The 17103-nt window shown below is 47.6% G+C and overlaps 1 protein-coding gene across 1 annotated transcript in view; it reads left to right on the forward strand.

The window, feature by feature from the left end:
- Nucleotides 1-9762, forward strand: part of nbas (NBAS subunit of NRZ tethering complex) — a 132895-nt gene extending 123133 nt beyond the window's left edge. The window contains exon 48 of the mRNA XM_056581911.1: nucleotides 7748-9762. Within this exon, the coding sequence (XP_056437886.1) occupies nucleotides 7748-8023 (276 nt within the window). The 3' untranslated portion in view covers nucleotides 8024-9762. The remainder of the gene's footprint in view (nucleotides 1-7747) is intronic.
- The last annotated feature ends 7341 nt before the right edge of the window (nucleotides 9763-17103 follow it).

Genomic DNA, 17103 nt, shown 5'->3' on the forward strand with positions numbered 1-17103 from the left:
AATTTGTTTGAAGTTGTTTTGCCAAAGGGGCCTTGGAGAGGTTGACCTGTGATGCACTCTTAGATATGTGGATGTATTCACACACACACACACATGCATGCAGAGATACATACACACAGACACTTGCAGAGAAACACACAAACACGTACACTTGCACGCAGAGATACACACACACACACACATGCACTCCCTTGCATGCAGGGATACACACACACACACACACACACACACACACACACACACACTCACATGCAGGGATGCACACACACAAGCAGATGTATACACACACTCAGACATGCACACATGCAGAGATAGACACACACACACACACACACACACACACACACACACACACACACACACACACACACACACGCACACAGGATAACATGGGGCAGTGAGCCGGCGGTGACGTCAACAGTTTTAACCGCCCAAACCCAGACACGATGATTAAGGCCCGGCCAAGTCAAACCCCATTCCGTGCGGGCCAGCTCAATCCCCACGTCGCCACTATAATTTACCACTGTTTGCAATGTGTACGCATATAGATGCGACTTATAAATGCTAATTTGTTTTCGTTTCTTTTTCGTATTTCATCTCCCAACTGTGAAGATTGTCATCGTGACAGACATTGTACTGGCGTGATGGGAATTCAACGCAAGTATTGTGAAGAAAACATTTCACTGCCGTATTTCACAGCATTTATTTCATTTAGCGTCAACATGTACGAAAGCTGTTTACACGGAAATACATATTTATTTATTCAGTTCCGTTCAGTCATTTTTGAATGTTGAATATATTTCTGAATATTATTCATATCTTCAATGAGTTATTGCGTGTTTGTAGTTCTGCTTCCTTGGGAGCCAGGCGAATCTGTGGGGGCCGTGTCTTATTTGCTCTGGCATATGCTCCCCTCACACTGACCTGGACCGGGTCGGGCCAATCAGAAGCGTTTATTGCGGAGGGGGAGGGTTTAATGCGATGACTGAACAGAACAGCGCCCTATGGCAGTGCCTGTGAGTCATTTTTTAAATATAACCAAGATGACTGCTGCTGATGTGCCACACGTTTGTTGCTCTGATTGGTTGAGGGTCAATCCGAGTGCGTCCAGAGGCATCTTGGCATTGAACAAACGCCTTGGAAATCAAAATTAAACTGAGAGATATGCGGGCATTAATTCCATTCCAAAAACACACAATGGGAATTACACTCAATAAGGATTTTTATTTATTTTTCTCAATTAAAGACATTCGAACTATCTTTCAGGCAAACGGGGCTCAGATGAATCGTTAGAGCTAAATTACAGACTATAACTACAGCAAATCAAACACAGGAGGTGGAGGGATCTCCAACTGGCTTCTGCTGCCTGATGCTTGTGATAACACTAGTGCGTACAACCGTATGATGGAGGCGAATGCAATGGGCACGCAACATTTATGTTTGTATGGGATTACAAAGGTCTGTGTTCATTTTGCAGGCATTAGCGGTGTATTAAATGCCTGTCAATTGATAACAGGCTTCTTGTGCCGAGGGTTAAGCAGCATTCATCTGAGTCGCTCACACACATGCATACACACGTACACACTCAAAAACACACGCACGCACGCATGCACACAAACGCATGCACACACAAACAAACACATACACAAACACACACAAACAAAGAAACCAACACAAACACGCACAAACAAAAAACACACAAACACAAGCACTCATAATCACACCTGCCCCACACACACAAACACACACACACACACACACACACACATGTTTTCCCACACATCCACAAAATGTGGTGCAAGTTGGGCGTCCCCCAGACCTCGTGACCTTCAGTGACAGAGGGGAGTGTGATGAATGGGGGCGCTCCACCAGCGCGTTGTTATTAAGAGATGAGCTTTATTGGCCAGTGGATGGCTGGGCGGATAGGTGGGAACTGCAACCGGGCAGGCGGGTGAGCCATGGGTTGATGGGCTGATGGATGGATGGGTGGGTGGGGGGGGGGCGGGGGGGGCGTTGCTTGTTCGAGGGTGAGTGAGTGAGTGAATAGGTGGCTGGCTGGGTGGGGGGGTGGGGGGGATAGAGAGTAGGTGGGGGGGCGGTGCAGTGTGTGAAAGATGTTGCGGCCGCCACTGCTGTTTAACAGGCGAATCGGTATGGACAGCACAGTGAGGTGAAGGCAGATAAGAAGGGTAAAATGCTCAGGGCACGGCGGTCTGATCCCACCTGAAAGCTCCCCCCCCCCCCCCCTTCCTTTGCATGCTTACGGAAGGCATGCCTTCACACGCCGCATGCTTTTGTTGGTTCTGAATCGGTATGGAACTAAAAAGCGATCAGCCTCGGAGACGCAAACTCGGAGAACGACCGCCACGACCCAGCGGAGGAGGACAAACAGACGTTATCTCCCTCCTGGGGGGCTGTCTTCACCCCACTTCATCTCTCTCTCTCTCTCACTCTCACTCTCACTTTCTCTCTCTCTCTCTCTCTCACTCTCTCTCTCTCTCTCTCTCTCTCTCTCACTCTCACTCTCACTCTCTCACTCTCTTACTCTCTCTCTCTCTCTCTCTCTCTCTCACTCTCTCTCTCTCTCTCTCTCTCACTCTCACTCTCACTCTCTCACTCTCTTACTCTCTCTCTCTCTCTCTCTTACTCTCACTCACTCTCTTACTCTCTCTCTCTCTCTCTCTCTCACTCTCTCACTCGCTCACTCTCTTACTCTCTCTCTCGCACTCTCTCTCTCTCTCTCTCTCTCTCGCTTTCCCTCCCCCTCTCTCACTCTCCCCCTCTCTCCCTCTCCCCCTGTCACTTCTATTTACAGCTCAGCTGTCAGGCCGACTGACGCAAGGAATAAAATCCTGCTGCCTCCGAGACACGGTCAAGCAGGAATGCTAGACTAGGGGTGTGTGTGTGTGTGTGTGTGTGTGTGTGTGTGTGTGTGTGTGTGTGTGTGTGTGTGTGTGTGTGTGTGTGTGTGTGTGTGTGTGTGTGTGTGTGTGTGTGTGTGTGTGTGGGCCGCTGGGTTGCCAGATGCAGTAAGTGACCCATCATCGGGTGACACGAATTTAATACAAACCGCCCTAACCAATTAAAAATACACCTTAATGATCTCTTCCTCCTTATCTCCATCATAGATTGGCCGACCATTGACCCCCCTCTATCTTTCAGGTCGTTATGTAGCTGATCCTCTCTCCTCGTTAGACCCACATGACCCATGCCTTTTTATTGCCCAGTTGAACAGCTCCATATTCGGTCATTATCCTCTCTCACCTCCCTATGCTCCTTCCTCCATCCATTTCCATCCTCCTTTCTTTCCCCTTCTCTCCTCCTGTCTTCCTGGCACCGTCCTTCCCTCCACCAAGGTCAGCTGCCTCTCCGACTCGTTCACATGGATCTCTGGTCGATGACATGCAATCAATAATGACACATGTCCGCTACAAGGCCCGCCTCGTCATTTATGAAGCCCAAAAGAGCAAGCGTTTGTCTCGCAATGATCCAAAACGTCGAGCTGTTCAGACTAGATTAGTTCCAGATCTTGGATGCTTTATGCTTGAGGAGTCATCGTAATGGATTATGAATAACAGTCAGTCATTTATGAATTGATTATTGGGTGAAACTGCCAAACAAAGAAACTGCGCATTTTGCTTAGATTGTAAAGAAATATGGACAGATTTGGCTATGCATTAAAACAAATAGATAATATGTCTTCCCGTTGACATAGAATTGTGGCAGGTCGTTCTTCCACCACCTTTCGTGGCAAACTACATGCTAGTCTCTACTGTGAACCACCCAGAGGCCTTTAGAGGAACTACATGCTAGTCTCTACTGTGAACCCCCTAGTCTCTACTGTGAACCACCTAGAGGCCTTTAGAGGAACTACATGCTAGTCTCTACTGTGAACCCCCTAGTCTCTACTGTGAACCACCTAGAGGCCTTTAGAGGAACTACATGCTAGTCTCTACAGTGAACCCCCTAGTCTCTACTGTGAACCACCTAGGGGCCTTTAGAGGAACTACATGCTAGTCTCTACTGTGAACCCCCTAGTCTCTACTGTGAACCACCTAGAGGCCTTTAGAGGAACTACATGCTAGTCTCTACAGTGAACCCCCTAGTCTCTACTGTGAACCACCTAGGGGCCTTTAGAGGAACTACATGCTAGTCTCTACTGTGAACCCCCTAGTCTCTACTGTGAACCACCTAGAGGCCTTTAGAGGAACTACATGCTAGTCTCTACTGTGAACCCCCTAGTCTCTACTGTGAACCACCTAGAGGCCTTTAGAGGAACTACATGCTAGTCTCTACTGTGAACCCCCTAGTCTCTACTGTGAACCACCTAGAGGCCTTTAGAGGAACTACATGCTAGTCTCTACTGTGAACCCCCTAGTCTCTACTGTGAACCACCTAGAGGCCTTTAGAGGAACTACATGCTAGTCTCTACTGTGAACCCCCTAGTCTCTACTGTGAACCACCTAGAGGCCTTTAGAGGAACTACATGCTAGTCTCTACTGTGAACCCCCTAGTCTCTACTGTGAACCACCTAGAGGCCTTTAGAGGAACTACATGCTAGTCTCTACAGTGAACCCCCTAGTCTCTACTGTGAACCACCTAGAGGCCTTTAGAGGAACTACATGCTAGTCTCTACTGTGAACCACCAAGAGGCCTTTAGAGGAACTACATGCTAGTCTCTACCGTAAACCACCTTTTTTTTTAGCTTTTAAAGCGGAACTATGCCACTTTGGCAACTTCTTCGCTGAGCAGGGGGTAGAGGAATTGCATGCTAGTTTATACCGGAGCTACATGCTAGTCTGTACCGTAAACCACCTAAAGGCCGTTACAGGAACTATACGCTTGTCTCTTCCGCGATTCACCTCCTGTTCTCTGTGCTCTGGTATAGCGGCAATGCTCTGAAACATACTCTGTCCCCCCCAAGGGACTCAACAAACCAATCAACGTCGTCCGCCCAGTGCAAGACAATCTACGACCCTGTGATAGTCTCCAGCGCCCACATTGATTTGATTTGCGCCCCCGGATGCGAACAAACAAGGCTGTCTCTGCTCTTCAATGACATGACGGGGGATAGAATAAAAGGAAAGGGAAAGAAAGCACACAATAATAATTCACTGTCACTCAACGTCACAGTCGGCGAGGAGATATGAATGGGAAACGAGCGTCAATACAGGACCTCCCAGGTCCTAGGGGGGGGGGGGGGACCAACGTACTTAAGTGCAATTTGTAAATCAGCATGGCTGCCATTCAGACGTTGCACCAAAGCGAGAGGTAGCGTCGGCCTGAGGTACAAAACAGTAAAAAAAAACCTTTCTGAAAAACAATTTTCTCAAAGGCCGAACCCGCTCTGCAATCTCATACCAAACTCTTCCCATTTGTTCCAGACGCAACCCGCTGCTGTTCTTATTTCTGTTCCTGCTCGTTTTTTTGACACTTGCGTTATCCGCTCTCAGCGCTTTACGTTGTCCACCCTATCACTTGCATGCGTGCGTGAGTGGAGTGCGTGGTGGCCATGCATCTGAGCGTGCGTGCAAGGAGGTGTATGGGGAGGTGTTTCCATGTGCACCGGGGGAAGTGTTTGCCTCTTCTGTTTCCCCTGTTGGCGTTGGAATGTGATTACAAAAAGATTAAAAAAAAAAAAACTTACCGCGACGCCGACAGCCTTGTCTCCTCAGAACAACCCGAGAACAAGATGACTGGAAGGGAGGAGGATGGATCAGAGATGAGAGGGAGAAAGCTAAACACAAGAGAGAAAGCGATGGAAAGGCAGAAGGAAGCCCATATTTTGCACCGCTCTCGATTGAAACGCTTTCGAAGGAACGTCAGCCACCTAAACGATTTCTGTGTGTGTGTGTGTGTGTGTGTGTGTGTGTGTGTGTGCTCTCAAGGAGGATGAGAAAAGGGAGAAGGGAGGAAGGCAGATTAAATATTACCCAAGCATCTGTTTATTGTGGTGCAGACACTGCGTTCTGCGTCGCTGGTGGAGGGCAAACATGTTTTCATCTTTTATTCCACCAAAACACGGCACTTCAGGGACAGCGTGAGCCTGTTTCCGGCTGCTGTGTCTCTGTGCGTTTGGGGTGTTGGGGTCTTGTCTGTCTAGCGCGCTGTCTGTCTCTGTCTGTTTCAACGGAAACGTCTCTCTCCGAGCCCATGTGTCTGTCTTAGTCTGTTTCACTCAGTGTTTGTGTTTGCATATAGCTGTGTGCGTTTGTTTTAGTGTGCCTGGATGTCACTTTGTATTACACTGTGTACGTCTGCATGCATGTGTGTGTGTGTGTATGTCTGTATGCATTTGTGTGTGTGTGTGTGTGCATGTGTGTTTGCAGGCAGGCCTCTCTTTGTGTTTGTGTGCGTGCGTGAGTGTGCGTGTGCGTGCCTCTATTTGTGTGTGTGTGTGTGTATGTCTGCGTGTGTGTGTGTTTGTTTGTGCAGTCCTCTATTTGTGTGTGTGTGTGTGTGTGTGTGTGTGTGTGTGTGTGTGTGTGTGTGTGTGTGTGTGCGTATGCGTGCTTGCGTGTGCGTGCCTCTATTTGTGTGTGTGTGTGTGTCTGTGTGTGTGTGTTTGTGCAGTCCTCTATTTGTTTGTGTGCGAGTGTGTGTACGTGCGTGAGTGTGTGCCTCTATTTGTGTGAATGTGTGTTCTGGTGTCCTGCGGTGTGAGTCGCCTCACCACAGGACAGAGCGGTCAACCACAGGGCTCTCTCTCGCTCTCTCGCTCTTGCTCCCTCTCCCACCGTCATCTTTGGAAAATAACAACGAAAAAAACAGAGACTCAAAGAAAGAAATCTGCTCCGTTCTCAGTGATCTGCGTTCGAGTGATAAAACCTGGTGTTCCTACTGCTGTCACCATGTACCGCCAATATGCTCATTTATTTTAGAGGCTTTGCAAGTAAAAGACACCGTTTGAAATCAACATCGACAATCACTTCATGACTGTCAACAGGGAAGAGCGTTTTCCACGACATGCTCTCAGTTCATGAATGGCGACTCTGAAAGCCTCTGCGTCTAAATGAATTAGTTGCAATAGAAAAGGCATCATCTCAAATCACTCATGAACGTTTACTCAACCATCAGTTGACCGTCAATGAGACGCTGTCTTGGCCCCAAGGATCTCTCTTTAGTATTTGGGTTGTGGATACGATGCAACTGATTTGGGGATTTTGAAATGTACAACTCCATTTCACCGCTACTCCTGAGTCTCTGAGACACACACGCACACACTCACAAAATCTGACACTCACCCACTCATTCACTCGCTCACTCACTCACCCACTCACTCACCCACTCACTCACCCACTCACTCACTCACTCACTCACTCATTCACTCACTCACTCACTCACTCACCCATTCACTCACTCATTCACTCACTCACTCACTCACTCACTCACTCACTCACTCACCCACCCACTCACTCACTCACTCACTCACTCACTCACCCACTCACTCATTCACTCACTCACTCACTCACTCACTCACTCACTCACCCATTCACTCACCCACTCACTCACTCACTCACTCACTCACTCACTCACTCACTCACTCACTCACTCACTCACTCACTCACTCACTCACTCACTCACTTGCACACACTCACAAAATCGGACACTCACTCGCTCAAACACACACACACACACACACAAAAAATCCAAAATAGTGACACTCATAAAATCACACAAACTCATTTACCACTTTGACTCCTCCCTCCCCCCCCCCCCCTCCCCCCCCCCCCCCCCCCCCCCCCAGGAGACGGCGTTGTCCTGCGACGCTGAGCTGCTGTCCCTGCTGCTGGACGCCGGGCTGCTGGTGGGCTGCGTCCCGTCGGCCCTCTACCCGCTGCTCAGCGCCCACCTCCTGTCCCAGCACCAGCGGGGGGGCTGGGACGTGGAGGAGGCCGCCTCGGAGCTGCTGTCGGCGGGCCACGGGCCCCAGGCCGGCTCCCTGCTCCTGGCCCACCGCGGGACCCACCCGGCCCAGGTCACCTTCAGCACCGCGCTGGCCGTGCTCAAGAGGTGGCTCTGAGGGCCCGCAGAGGTGTGTGTGTGTGTGTGTGTGTGTGTGTGCGGAGGATTGTGGAGGAATCGTTTGCCTAAAGACGATAAAACCGTTGATCCTAAATATGTTTTTGGATGAATGTCGTTTTTTTGTGTCTTGTGTTACACCTACTTTATCCAACACAGTGTGACACACGGCTACACGTACACACACAGTATATATATGAGTCAACCCACACAGGTATATATATATATACACACACACACACACACACACACACACACACACACACACACACACACACACACACACACACACACACACACACAGAGACTTCCTGTCGCCACATAATTCGGCAATAAATCGGATTAGCTATTGAAAGCTATTGAAGCCTCTGTGTGTTTCTCGGTATGCTTTTGTCTATCTTTTTTTCTATCTTCCTTCGACTTGTACTTGTGTGTGTGTGTGTGTGAGTGTGTGAGAGAGAAAGAGAGTCAATGAGTGCGTCCTATTCCATTATTATGTAATGGGTTAACCAAGCCCTATCAGGGGAATGCTGTCGCAGTGATATGGGCTATTGTTCCATGGCTTTTCCTCGCCGTACAATTGTCGTTTTCCTATTTGACTTTTGAACACCTTCCCTTACCATGCCATTGTTTTCCAATCTTAATAACGTTTAATTAATTTCTTCCGCACTACATGCCCTTCCATCGCAACAAGTGCATTTGCCTTAGTTATTTTCCGTGGAACTAATGATTTTGACATAAATTGCTGTTTGTGTTTGTGTGTGCGGAAGATGTGTATTTCAGTGTGTACACTTGTTAGCACCTATGACCTCTCACAAAATCCCAAAAGAGCACGGGGCATTTGCTCTGCTTCCTTCAACTTCAAACATCATGAAATAAATCTAAATCCCAAATCTGAACTTGCATGTGCTTGTGTTTTAATTTAATCAATTTGCCCACCGGTGAAGTGTAGAGTTGAGTGGCCATGAGATCTCCGCTGCATTTTGACTTGTTCAAGCTCTGAAACACACCTGATCACAACAACCTCCTCCGAGGCAAACCGCGTGACGCACAACTCAGCTCCACACTTTTACAATTATTATTTTGCTTCCCTTCTCTAAACAATCCCCTATTGAGCATTTTAATGAGTTGAGCCTCATTTCGCGATTTTTAATGAATGTTTTTTTTTTCCCTATAAAGTTTGGAAAGCAGTGTACACCTCGCGCGCACTCATGTGTGCACACCAAACATTAGCATTTTAATTGCAGTGTATTTCTAACGCCTCCTAGAGAGCTGCAGCGCTGCGACCAGAGAGCGCGTGTGAGCTCCGACGCAGCCTCGTTTGCTCTCTAGTTTCAACACGCAACCTTTTTCTGTGTCTTCTTTGTTATTCTTGCTTTAACGAGAGTGACGTTTGCGTACAGTCACGCACATGAGATAAAGCGGAGCAGGGTGTTATTTTTAGGATTTTGAAAGAGAACAGAGAAAATACGATGTTGTACGTGTACGTATTTCCTCAAGGACTAATGGGCAAATAAGGACGTTGTTTAACTATGTTTACACAGTCATTCTACGCAGGGAAGTTCTCCTCACAAAGCCGTCTGAGTTGGGTGTGTAAATAATGAATAAAATCTGGAGCGCATTGCAGTGATAATAAATACAAATCGAAAGTATTGCAACGGTAGTATGGGGAGAAAATCAAAATGATGAGGTGCATAAAATGTGCAGGGCAAAAGATTCAGAGTGATGATGTACAGTACATTGACTGGAGGTCTAAATGGATATATATATATACAGTATATATATATATATATATATATATACTCATTCTGTATAAGTATGGTGTTCCATGACTCACGAAGGGTTTGAACTATGTACAAACTATTCTGATGGCGTTCTCCAATTCCCCCCCCGTCTCCCACCTACATGAGCTACCAGTTCTGTGAGAACTTCCACTGCCCTGCCCTGGACTGAATGGATAAATCTGTGTTCTTAACAAAATCTCTCTTGGACCATGAGTATTGCTTTCTTTATTTTTGTGTTCTGTGCTTAAAAGCTAGGGGAGGCAATTTATTTAAGAAGCGTGTTTGATCATATTTGTCGAAACTCTTTACATCCCGACAGCAGTCAATAAATTTGTTTTTCTGACAAAATCGTTTTTTCTTTACGGGGAGCTTCTTAGCAGCGAGGCCTGAAGGGAGGGATAGGATATTTTTGGTTGAATACTTAAATACTTAAAAATCGAGCTTGCGCTGGCGGGATTCACCAAATTGTATTGCCTAGCTTAAAGGGCATTTCTCTCCTTTCTTAATATTTCATTGCTTTTAACAAGACACATTTGACAAGCTGCCTAATAGTTTGGGCTGCTACCGCTCTATGATGGAGCCGGTGTTGTAATTGCCTCAGATAAAAGGAAGGGTGACCCATTCATCCGCGCTGGTTAAGAATGTTTTTCATTATTTTAATTTTTTGGGGAGGTTGGCTCCTGCCTTTTAGCTTGATTGTACCGTTTATTCTCATGTCACCTCCATGAGTTTCTGAGGCTGTGATTAATCATTAGCCTGCTTTGCTTTTGTTCCTTTTTTTTCTGTTTTCCGTCCGGAAATATTCACTAATCCAAACGTTTTCATTTCAGGACCGCAGAGTAAAAACTGTTTGGAGGAGCCTGTAGCACTAGCAGGTATCTATAGGACAGCGAAAAAACCCTAATAAACTCTCTCTCTCTCTGTACTCTCAGGCATTTACACCGGAACGAATATTGCATTTTGCAGCATGTTTATGAGTGAAGGAGGGGAACTTGACATAATAAACAAGAGTGTAATGAAACTCTAGACAAAGGAGACAGAGTGTCGAAGTCAACGACAGTTTGTAGAATGCAGCTGCCGGTTATGATTCATACACTTTGAAAAGGCGCTGTAAACTACACCCCAGAGAATAACGGGTCAATTACACATTGTGTGGTGTGTGTACACGCACGCACACGCACACACGTGCACGCATTGTATTGGTGGCCCTGTTTGTGATTATGTGTGACTTGAAACTTTGAGACAGCTAGGAGCAGGGTTATAAAGTGTCTGCATGGGCCGTTGGCACTTTTGGGAAATCAGAGCAGAGTTGTGTTCTCCCTGATTCTCCTGTGTGAAACTTCAAGCCAAACCTCAGAAGTGAAAATCCATTCGAAATAACCATGAATTTACGAGTACCTTCAGTTAAAACCAAACCCCCCCCCCCCCTGCATACACACACAATGCCACACACGTGCACTCTCTCTCTCACACGCACACACACACACACACCTCCTTTCCAGAGGGAACAGCCTTAGGGCATGGCCGTTGCTGAATTAAGTTCCTTGTGCTCCGTTAACGTGATTAGATGTGGCAAGTCCTAATTTTATTCAATCCTCAAGATCATTCCGGGGCCGAGGTAGCCAATCATTGCCTTTATCTAATCAACGCTGCATTAGTCATACACCTTTGACACTGAACGTCCCAAAGTAGCAGATTACAGATAAGGTCTGATATCCGAAGCCAACGCATTCGTATCCAACAATGGCCACTTAATAGCCACTTCATTAGATTACATTATACAAAGTGTGTGTGTAAGGGTAAGTGTATACATTTGTGCAAGAAGAGCGCGATGGTTCAAAGGAACCATAAATTCATCAGGACTCGACACTTTGCGAAACCCCACAAAGGACAGGTATGTAAGACCTGTTCTTTGTGGAGGAACATGCAATTGTCAGAGACGAGTGAAAGCAACACACAGGCTCAGAACGTCACCTTGGTCTCTAGTCGTGGTGATTACGAGGATGGAATTCATGGCAGCGGGTCATACTGTACTCCGACTGCACTCTGCAGGAGTCAAGGCTTTAGCTTTGAATCCGTTTTGCGGAGGGAACAGGCAGCTACGGATTCGTCATCTAACCAGCATATTTTATTCATGCCTGGTAAAATAATCGTTTTTTTAAGGGCTTGATGGAGAAGGTAACATCAGGCAGATTTTAATGCAGGTGGAACAAAGCCCGAGATAGAGAGAGAGAGGGGGAGAGAGGGGTGAAGGGATGTCAGGGCCTTGGAATGCATAGAAATGCAGGGCTTTTATTTTGGCGTAGTGTGCTGACCTGGCTTGCTTCCCCCCCTCCACCCCCTCCCCCCGACCCCATGAGCTCCGTGGACATTTTTAGAGAGAGACTCAAAGTAGATCCAGCCTTGTACATGGTACTTAAATTCAAAATAAAATGAATGACATTAAAAAAAATGTTTAAAAAGTCTGACAAGGACTAAGGAAACGCCATCGGAGCCCACAACCGCTCCAGAAGTGACAAGAGCACAGCTTAAGTTGAGCTTTTGAAACGCCTCACCTTTTGTAAATCCTCACTCATGCATCACATTTCGCCTCAGACTGTTTCCATGGTTAACATGCGGTGCTGCCAGCGCCACAATGACTGTCCTGTGACAGCAGAAGCCTGAATCCACTCCAGGCTGGAGCCGGTGCCATTTGCTCGTGCTAGACTCCTTCCAACCCACAAGGGTCTTGATATGCTCCCTTCACTTGGATGGGCTGTGCGTGGCACTGAGAGTTGAATTAAACATTTATTTGTGGTCGTTTGGACGGGGGGGGGAACATCCGAAAAGGAAAGCAAAGCCAAATTTCTGTTCCTTCTCTGTCTGGAATGATACAGATGCTCTGTCTTCGTTTGCCTTTCTTTAAAATCTGTGAGCAAGCTGCTGCTTCAGTGTTGTTTCATGTGTTTAAATATCAAAGTGAGTCGTGTCACAGGCTCAGCGCTCTGATAATGTACCACAGAGCGCCGTATTCTCTGTGTGCCGCGGTTGGCTCTTTGATTGTTTGACTTAACTGAATAATCGTTGCCTAGCAAGTAAACTGTCACAGTTTTAGTCAAAGTTTTACCATGAGGCTTTCTGGCAGCTTGGTTGTGACGGGGAAGGAATGGATGACGATCAGCAAATTCCTCCAGTGTCAAAACTGTATCATCAAAGTTATCCTGGTTCCAGACAGTTTGGCCTACATAAGTCTTGGGATTTCATATCTCCTGCTTGTGCTGTCAAGAACACTGTCAGCCATCAGCACATAGAAGCAACGTTTATTCCAATGCGATTTGCAGCTTATATTTTCTAGACATTCCATTAATAAGCGGTTAGGTGTGGGGATCAGTCTGAAGGTAACATCATGGTGGCCATAGGCACCTGAACTCCCTAACTACTGACTAGATCAGCCGTCATCAGATCCACACCTAAAGGTCAAGGCCCACCAACTTCAATAGAAGGGCATGATTTTGAAAAAGTATCGCATGGATACAGGTTCCTAAAAATCAGCTGCATTATTTGTCCAATTGGTATTGAAAACGAGACAACTTTCATTACGTGGACCAATAAATTCATATTAAAGCAAACCATAAACGGCATCAATTATATTAGCAACCTACAACAGGATTAGGTTTCAAATCCCACAGAGTGCTATGAAGCGCCTGGTCCTGCCTAAAGTCCAACCAATATCCTGGCACTAAGGTGGGGGACCCACCTTAGAGCAGTAGAGCCGCGGAGAGCAGCATGTGTGTGTTGGATCACCTGGAGAACCCGTCTAACACCTCGGGTTTCAGGAGAGAAACATAGCCCTCTGTACCTCTGGGATAGAAGGGATCATGACCAGGGGTCCTCCCAGACAGACGCGTTGAGACCCTCCTCCCGTTCTCCCTTCACTCCTTTCCCTGGCGGGATCTTCTCGCTTGTTCTCGTAAACACGTCGAACTGCACGGGCCTGCCTCGTCCTTCAAACGGGAGAGAGTCGAGGGAGGGATGGGGGGGGGGGGGGGGGGGGGGAGGGAGGCGCGGGGGGGGGGGAGAGGAGAGAGGCATAGAGAGAGAGGCAGAGAGAGAGAGGGGGAGAGAGAGAGAGGGGGAGAGAGAGGGAGAGGGAGAGAGAGCGCAAACCACAAGGAAAACCCCCTGAGGTAAGCCAGATGAGGTGAGATCTTGCAGACTCTCTCCTCTGGCTAAATGGGGTTATCTGTTTGAAACGAGAGCTCTGACTGGCGTGCAGCAGGCCCCCTGTGGGTAGCCACTGTGGGAGAAACAGAAGCAGACGAACATGAAAGGGGAGTGAGGAAAACCTTGTTTGCCGTCCAGGAAATCTCTGCATTTCTGGCTCTGGCCTTGTCGAACCAAAGAATCCTGGGAATGCTCCGAGGCCTTGCTGGCTCCTTTGTGGCCTCCACTCTCGCCTTTCTTTGCTCCCGTCCTTGCATACAAACTGACCTTTAACCCAGAGTCTGCGTCGAGAAATATTCAATAATCTATCACCCCCTTGCCATGAATCTTTAAAGGAAACATATGTTTTCTAGTAGAAGATAAATGTAAAATGATAAATGAAATTAATTTTTAACATTTTTGAAGTTGAGAAAGCAAGAGAGACTGAAACTATGTTCTCTAGCTTGAGATAAAGCAAAAAAATGCAGATGCCCGAAGCAGCAACCGACAAATAATATATATGACACACACACATGTACACACACACATGAACACACGCATACACGCACACACACCAACCATGTAAGCTGCTGCATTCAGCGTCCAGCACTGGTTACAGCATGCTGTTGGCACACAGGAGAGAAACAAAGAAAACCAAGATGAGATGAGACAAGAGCAGAGGGGGAGTGAGAATATAAACTCATAAAATAACACAAATAAAACACAAACTGAGGAGGGACTGAGGGCGGAAGGAGAGAGAGCATGTTTAACAGGCCCGGACGGCAAAATCAATATATGTAGCATGGGTGCAAAGAGGGAGTTTTCTCCCCATCAGTCTCAAATACGACATGGCTGTCTCTCTTCAGAGATGAAACACTTCAAATGAAAGGAGGAAAATAAATAGAGGGAGAAGAAAGAGAGGGAGAGGGAGACTGGAGTGGGAGGGAGGAAGTACATCACAGATGCACTTTAAATGGAAGACACTTTCCATCAACAGAGTGTGTGTGTGGGCGTGCATGCGTGTGTGTGTGCATGCGTGTGTGTGTGTGTGTGTGCGCGTTTGTACGCGTGCGTGCGTGCGCGTGCATGCGTGCCCTTCAGCAGATGAAGCGTACACCTACACACAGAGACCCTGTTGATTCTGCGTTGGCCTCTTCTGCTCTTTAAAGGGCTCCAGATAACTCGGCTCATGGGCGGCCCCTCTGGTCGTCGGGAGCAACTGTAGTTTTCAAAACAACATGTAACGCGTGTGGACTTTTTGTGTGTGTCCGTGTGTGTGTGGGTGAGTGTATTTGGGTGTATTAGCATGTGTGCATGTGTGTACATTTCCGTTTGTGTGTGTATATACGAACGCATGTGTGTGCTCGTATATATGTGTTTGCGTGTGATGTGTTTTCGTTTGCATGTGTTTGTGTGCAAGCATGTCTGTGTGTGTGTGTGCGTGCGTGTGCGTGTGTGTGTGCATGGAATAAATAACTCATATGTAATCAGTAGCAAACTGTTTCTTTCATCTGCGTTTCGGTTTTATTCACAGTTTATTTTGCACACACTACAAATGCTTTTAAATGGTGTTTAGTTACAGACGCTTAGGGTATACTTATGTGTGGGTGTGTCGGTTGGTTTGTTGTGATTACAAAAAGGAAAAATAAGGTGGTGTAGCAGCAATCAAAACTATGCAAAACAATTGTACTATAATGAATAAGAAACGCTGCCGAATCACAGCAAGTAGTGGCGGCCATTTAAACGATGACAACAGGTGTTTACCTTGCCAGGGATGTGTGTGCGTTTGTGTGCGCATGGTGTGTTTGCCTGTGTGCGCGTTGGGGGGGGGGGGGATATAGCCAGGAGAAAGCTAGGAGAGAATGAAGCAATCAGTTTCTAGGGAAACGGTGGATTGAGAGGGGGCACGTGTGTGTGCGTGTGGCGAGGGAGGGGGGGGGGGGGGGGGGGGGGGGGTGTGTGAGTGTGTGTGTGTGAGTTGGTATTGACTCAGAGCGGTTAGGTTTGGAGGCTGTCACTTACAGGCTTTGATGATGTCGATGATGAGGATGGTGAGGGGGTTGGTGATGATGAGGAGGATGACGCGGTCCGCTGGCGGGGTAAACAACACGAGAGGAGGAAGGCCATCCACCCCCCCCCACCCCCCTCGGCCCCTCGCACAACAACTGCTCTCCTCCCCGTGTCCCGATGTCTCCCCATCGCCTGCCTCGTCCGATTAACCGTCCGTCATATCCCTTTAAAGTCTGTCTGTCTATCCGTCCATCTGGAGTGTCGGTCTGTCTGGTTGTCTCTATTGTCTCTCTGCCTTGTGTGTCTGTCTGTCTGTCCGTCTGTTGTCTGTCTGTCTGTCTGTTGTCTGTCTGTCTGTTGTGTCCGTCTGTTTGTTGTGTCTGTCCTTCTGCTTTGTCTGTCTGCCTTTCTCGGACTTTCTAATGGTCCTCATATCTCTCGTTGCACACCCACTACCTCACAGGCACACGCACGCGCGCGCGCGCACACACACACACACACACACACACACACACACACACACACACACACACTCAGTCCAGAGTCTTGACTCGGCAGGGGTCCTCCTGGCCCCCCTGATGAACAACGGATGGGTAAGGTAACCATGGCAACATTCCAATCTTGGTCTATTAACTGTGTTTTTGTGTGTGTGTGTAGGGGCACGGGGGGGGGGGGGGGGTGGGGTAGTGTTCATGCCAGGAAGAGGCAGGGTGCAACCTGTGGTCAAAAGGAAATATTTCTAGATATGAATCTGAATTTGTGTGCATTTGGAATTGGTCCGTGTCTGTTTGTTTGTGCATAGATGTGTGTTTGTGTAAGTGTGTGTGTGTGTGTGTGCGTGTGTGTGTGTGTGTGCGCGTGTGTTTGTGTGTGTGTGTGTGTGTTTTTGTGTGTGTGTGTGTGTTTGTGCGTGTGACCCGGTAAATATTCCCTGATATGTGCCCCTGTTTGTTTGTTTGTTTGTTTGTTTACGGAGGCAGGGTGATGCGGCGCGGTCCTTCTCTAAAGGCGGTGTGACGTCCTCTCGCTGCAGAACCAAACCGTTGGTGCGGTTACATCAGCGGGCCCCCTGGATCAGCTACTTCTAACGCCCAGCAGGGGGAGG

Source organism: Gadus chalcogrammus, chromosome 21, assembly GCF_026213295.1.
Source record: "Gadus chalcogrammus isolate NIFS_2021 chromosome 21, NIFS_Gcha_1.0, whole genome shotgun sequence".
NCBI lineage: Eukaryota > Metazoa > Chordata > Actinopteri > Gadiformes > Gadidae > Gadus > Gadus chalcogrammus.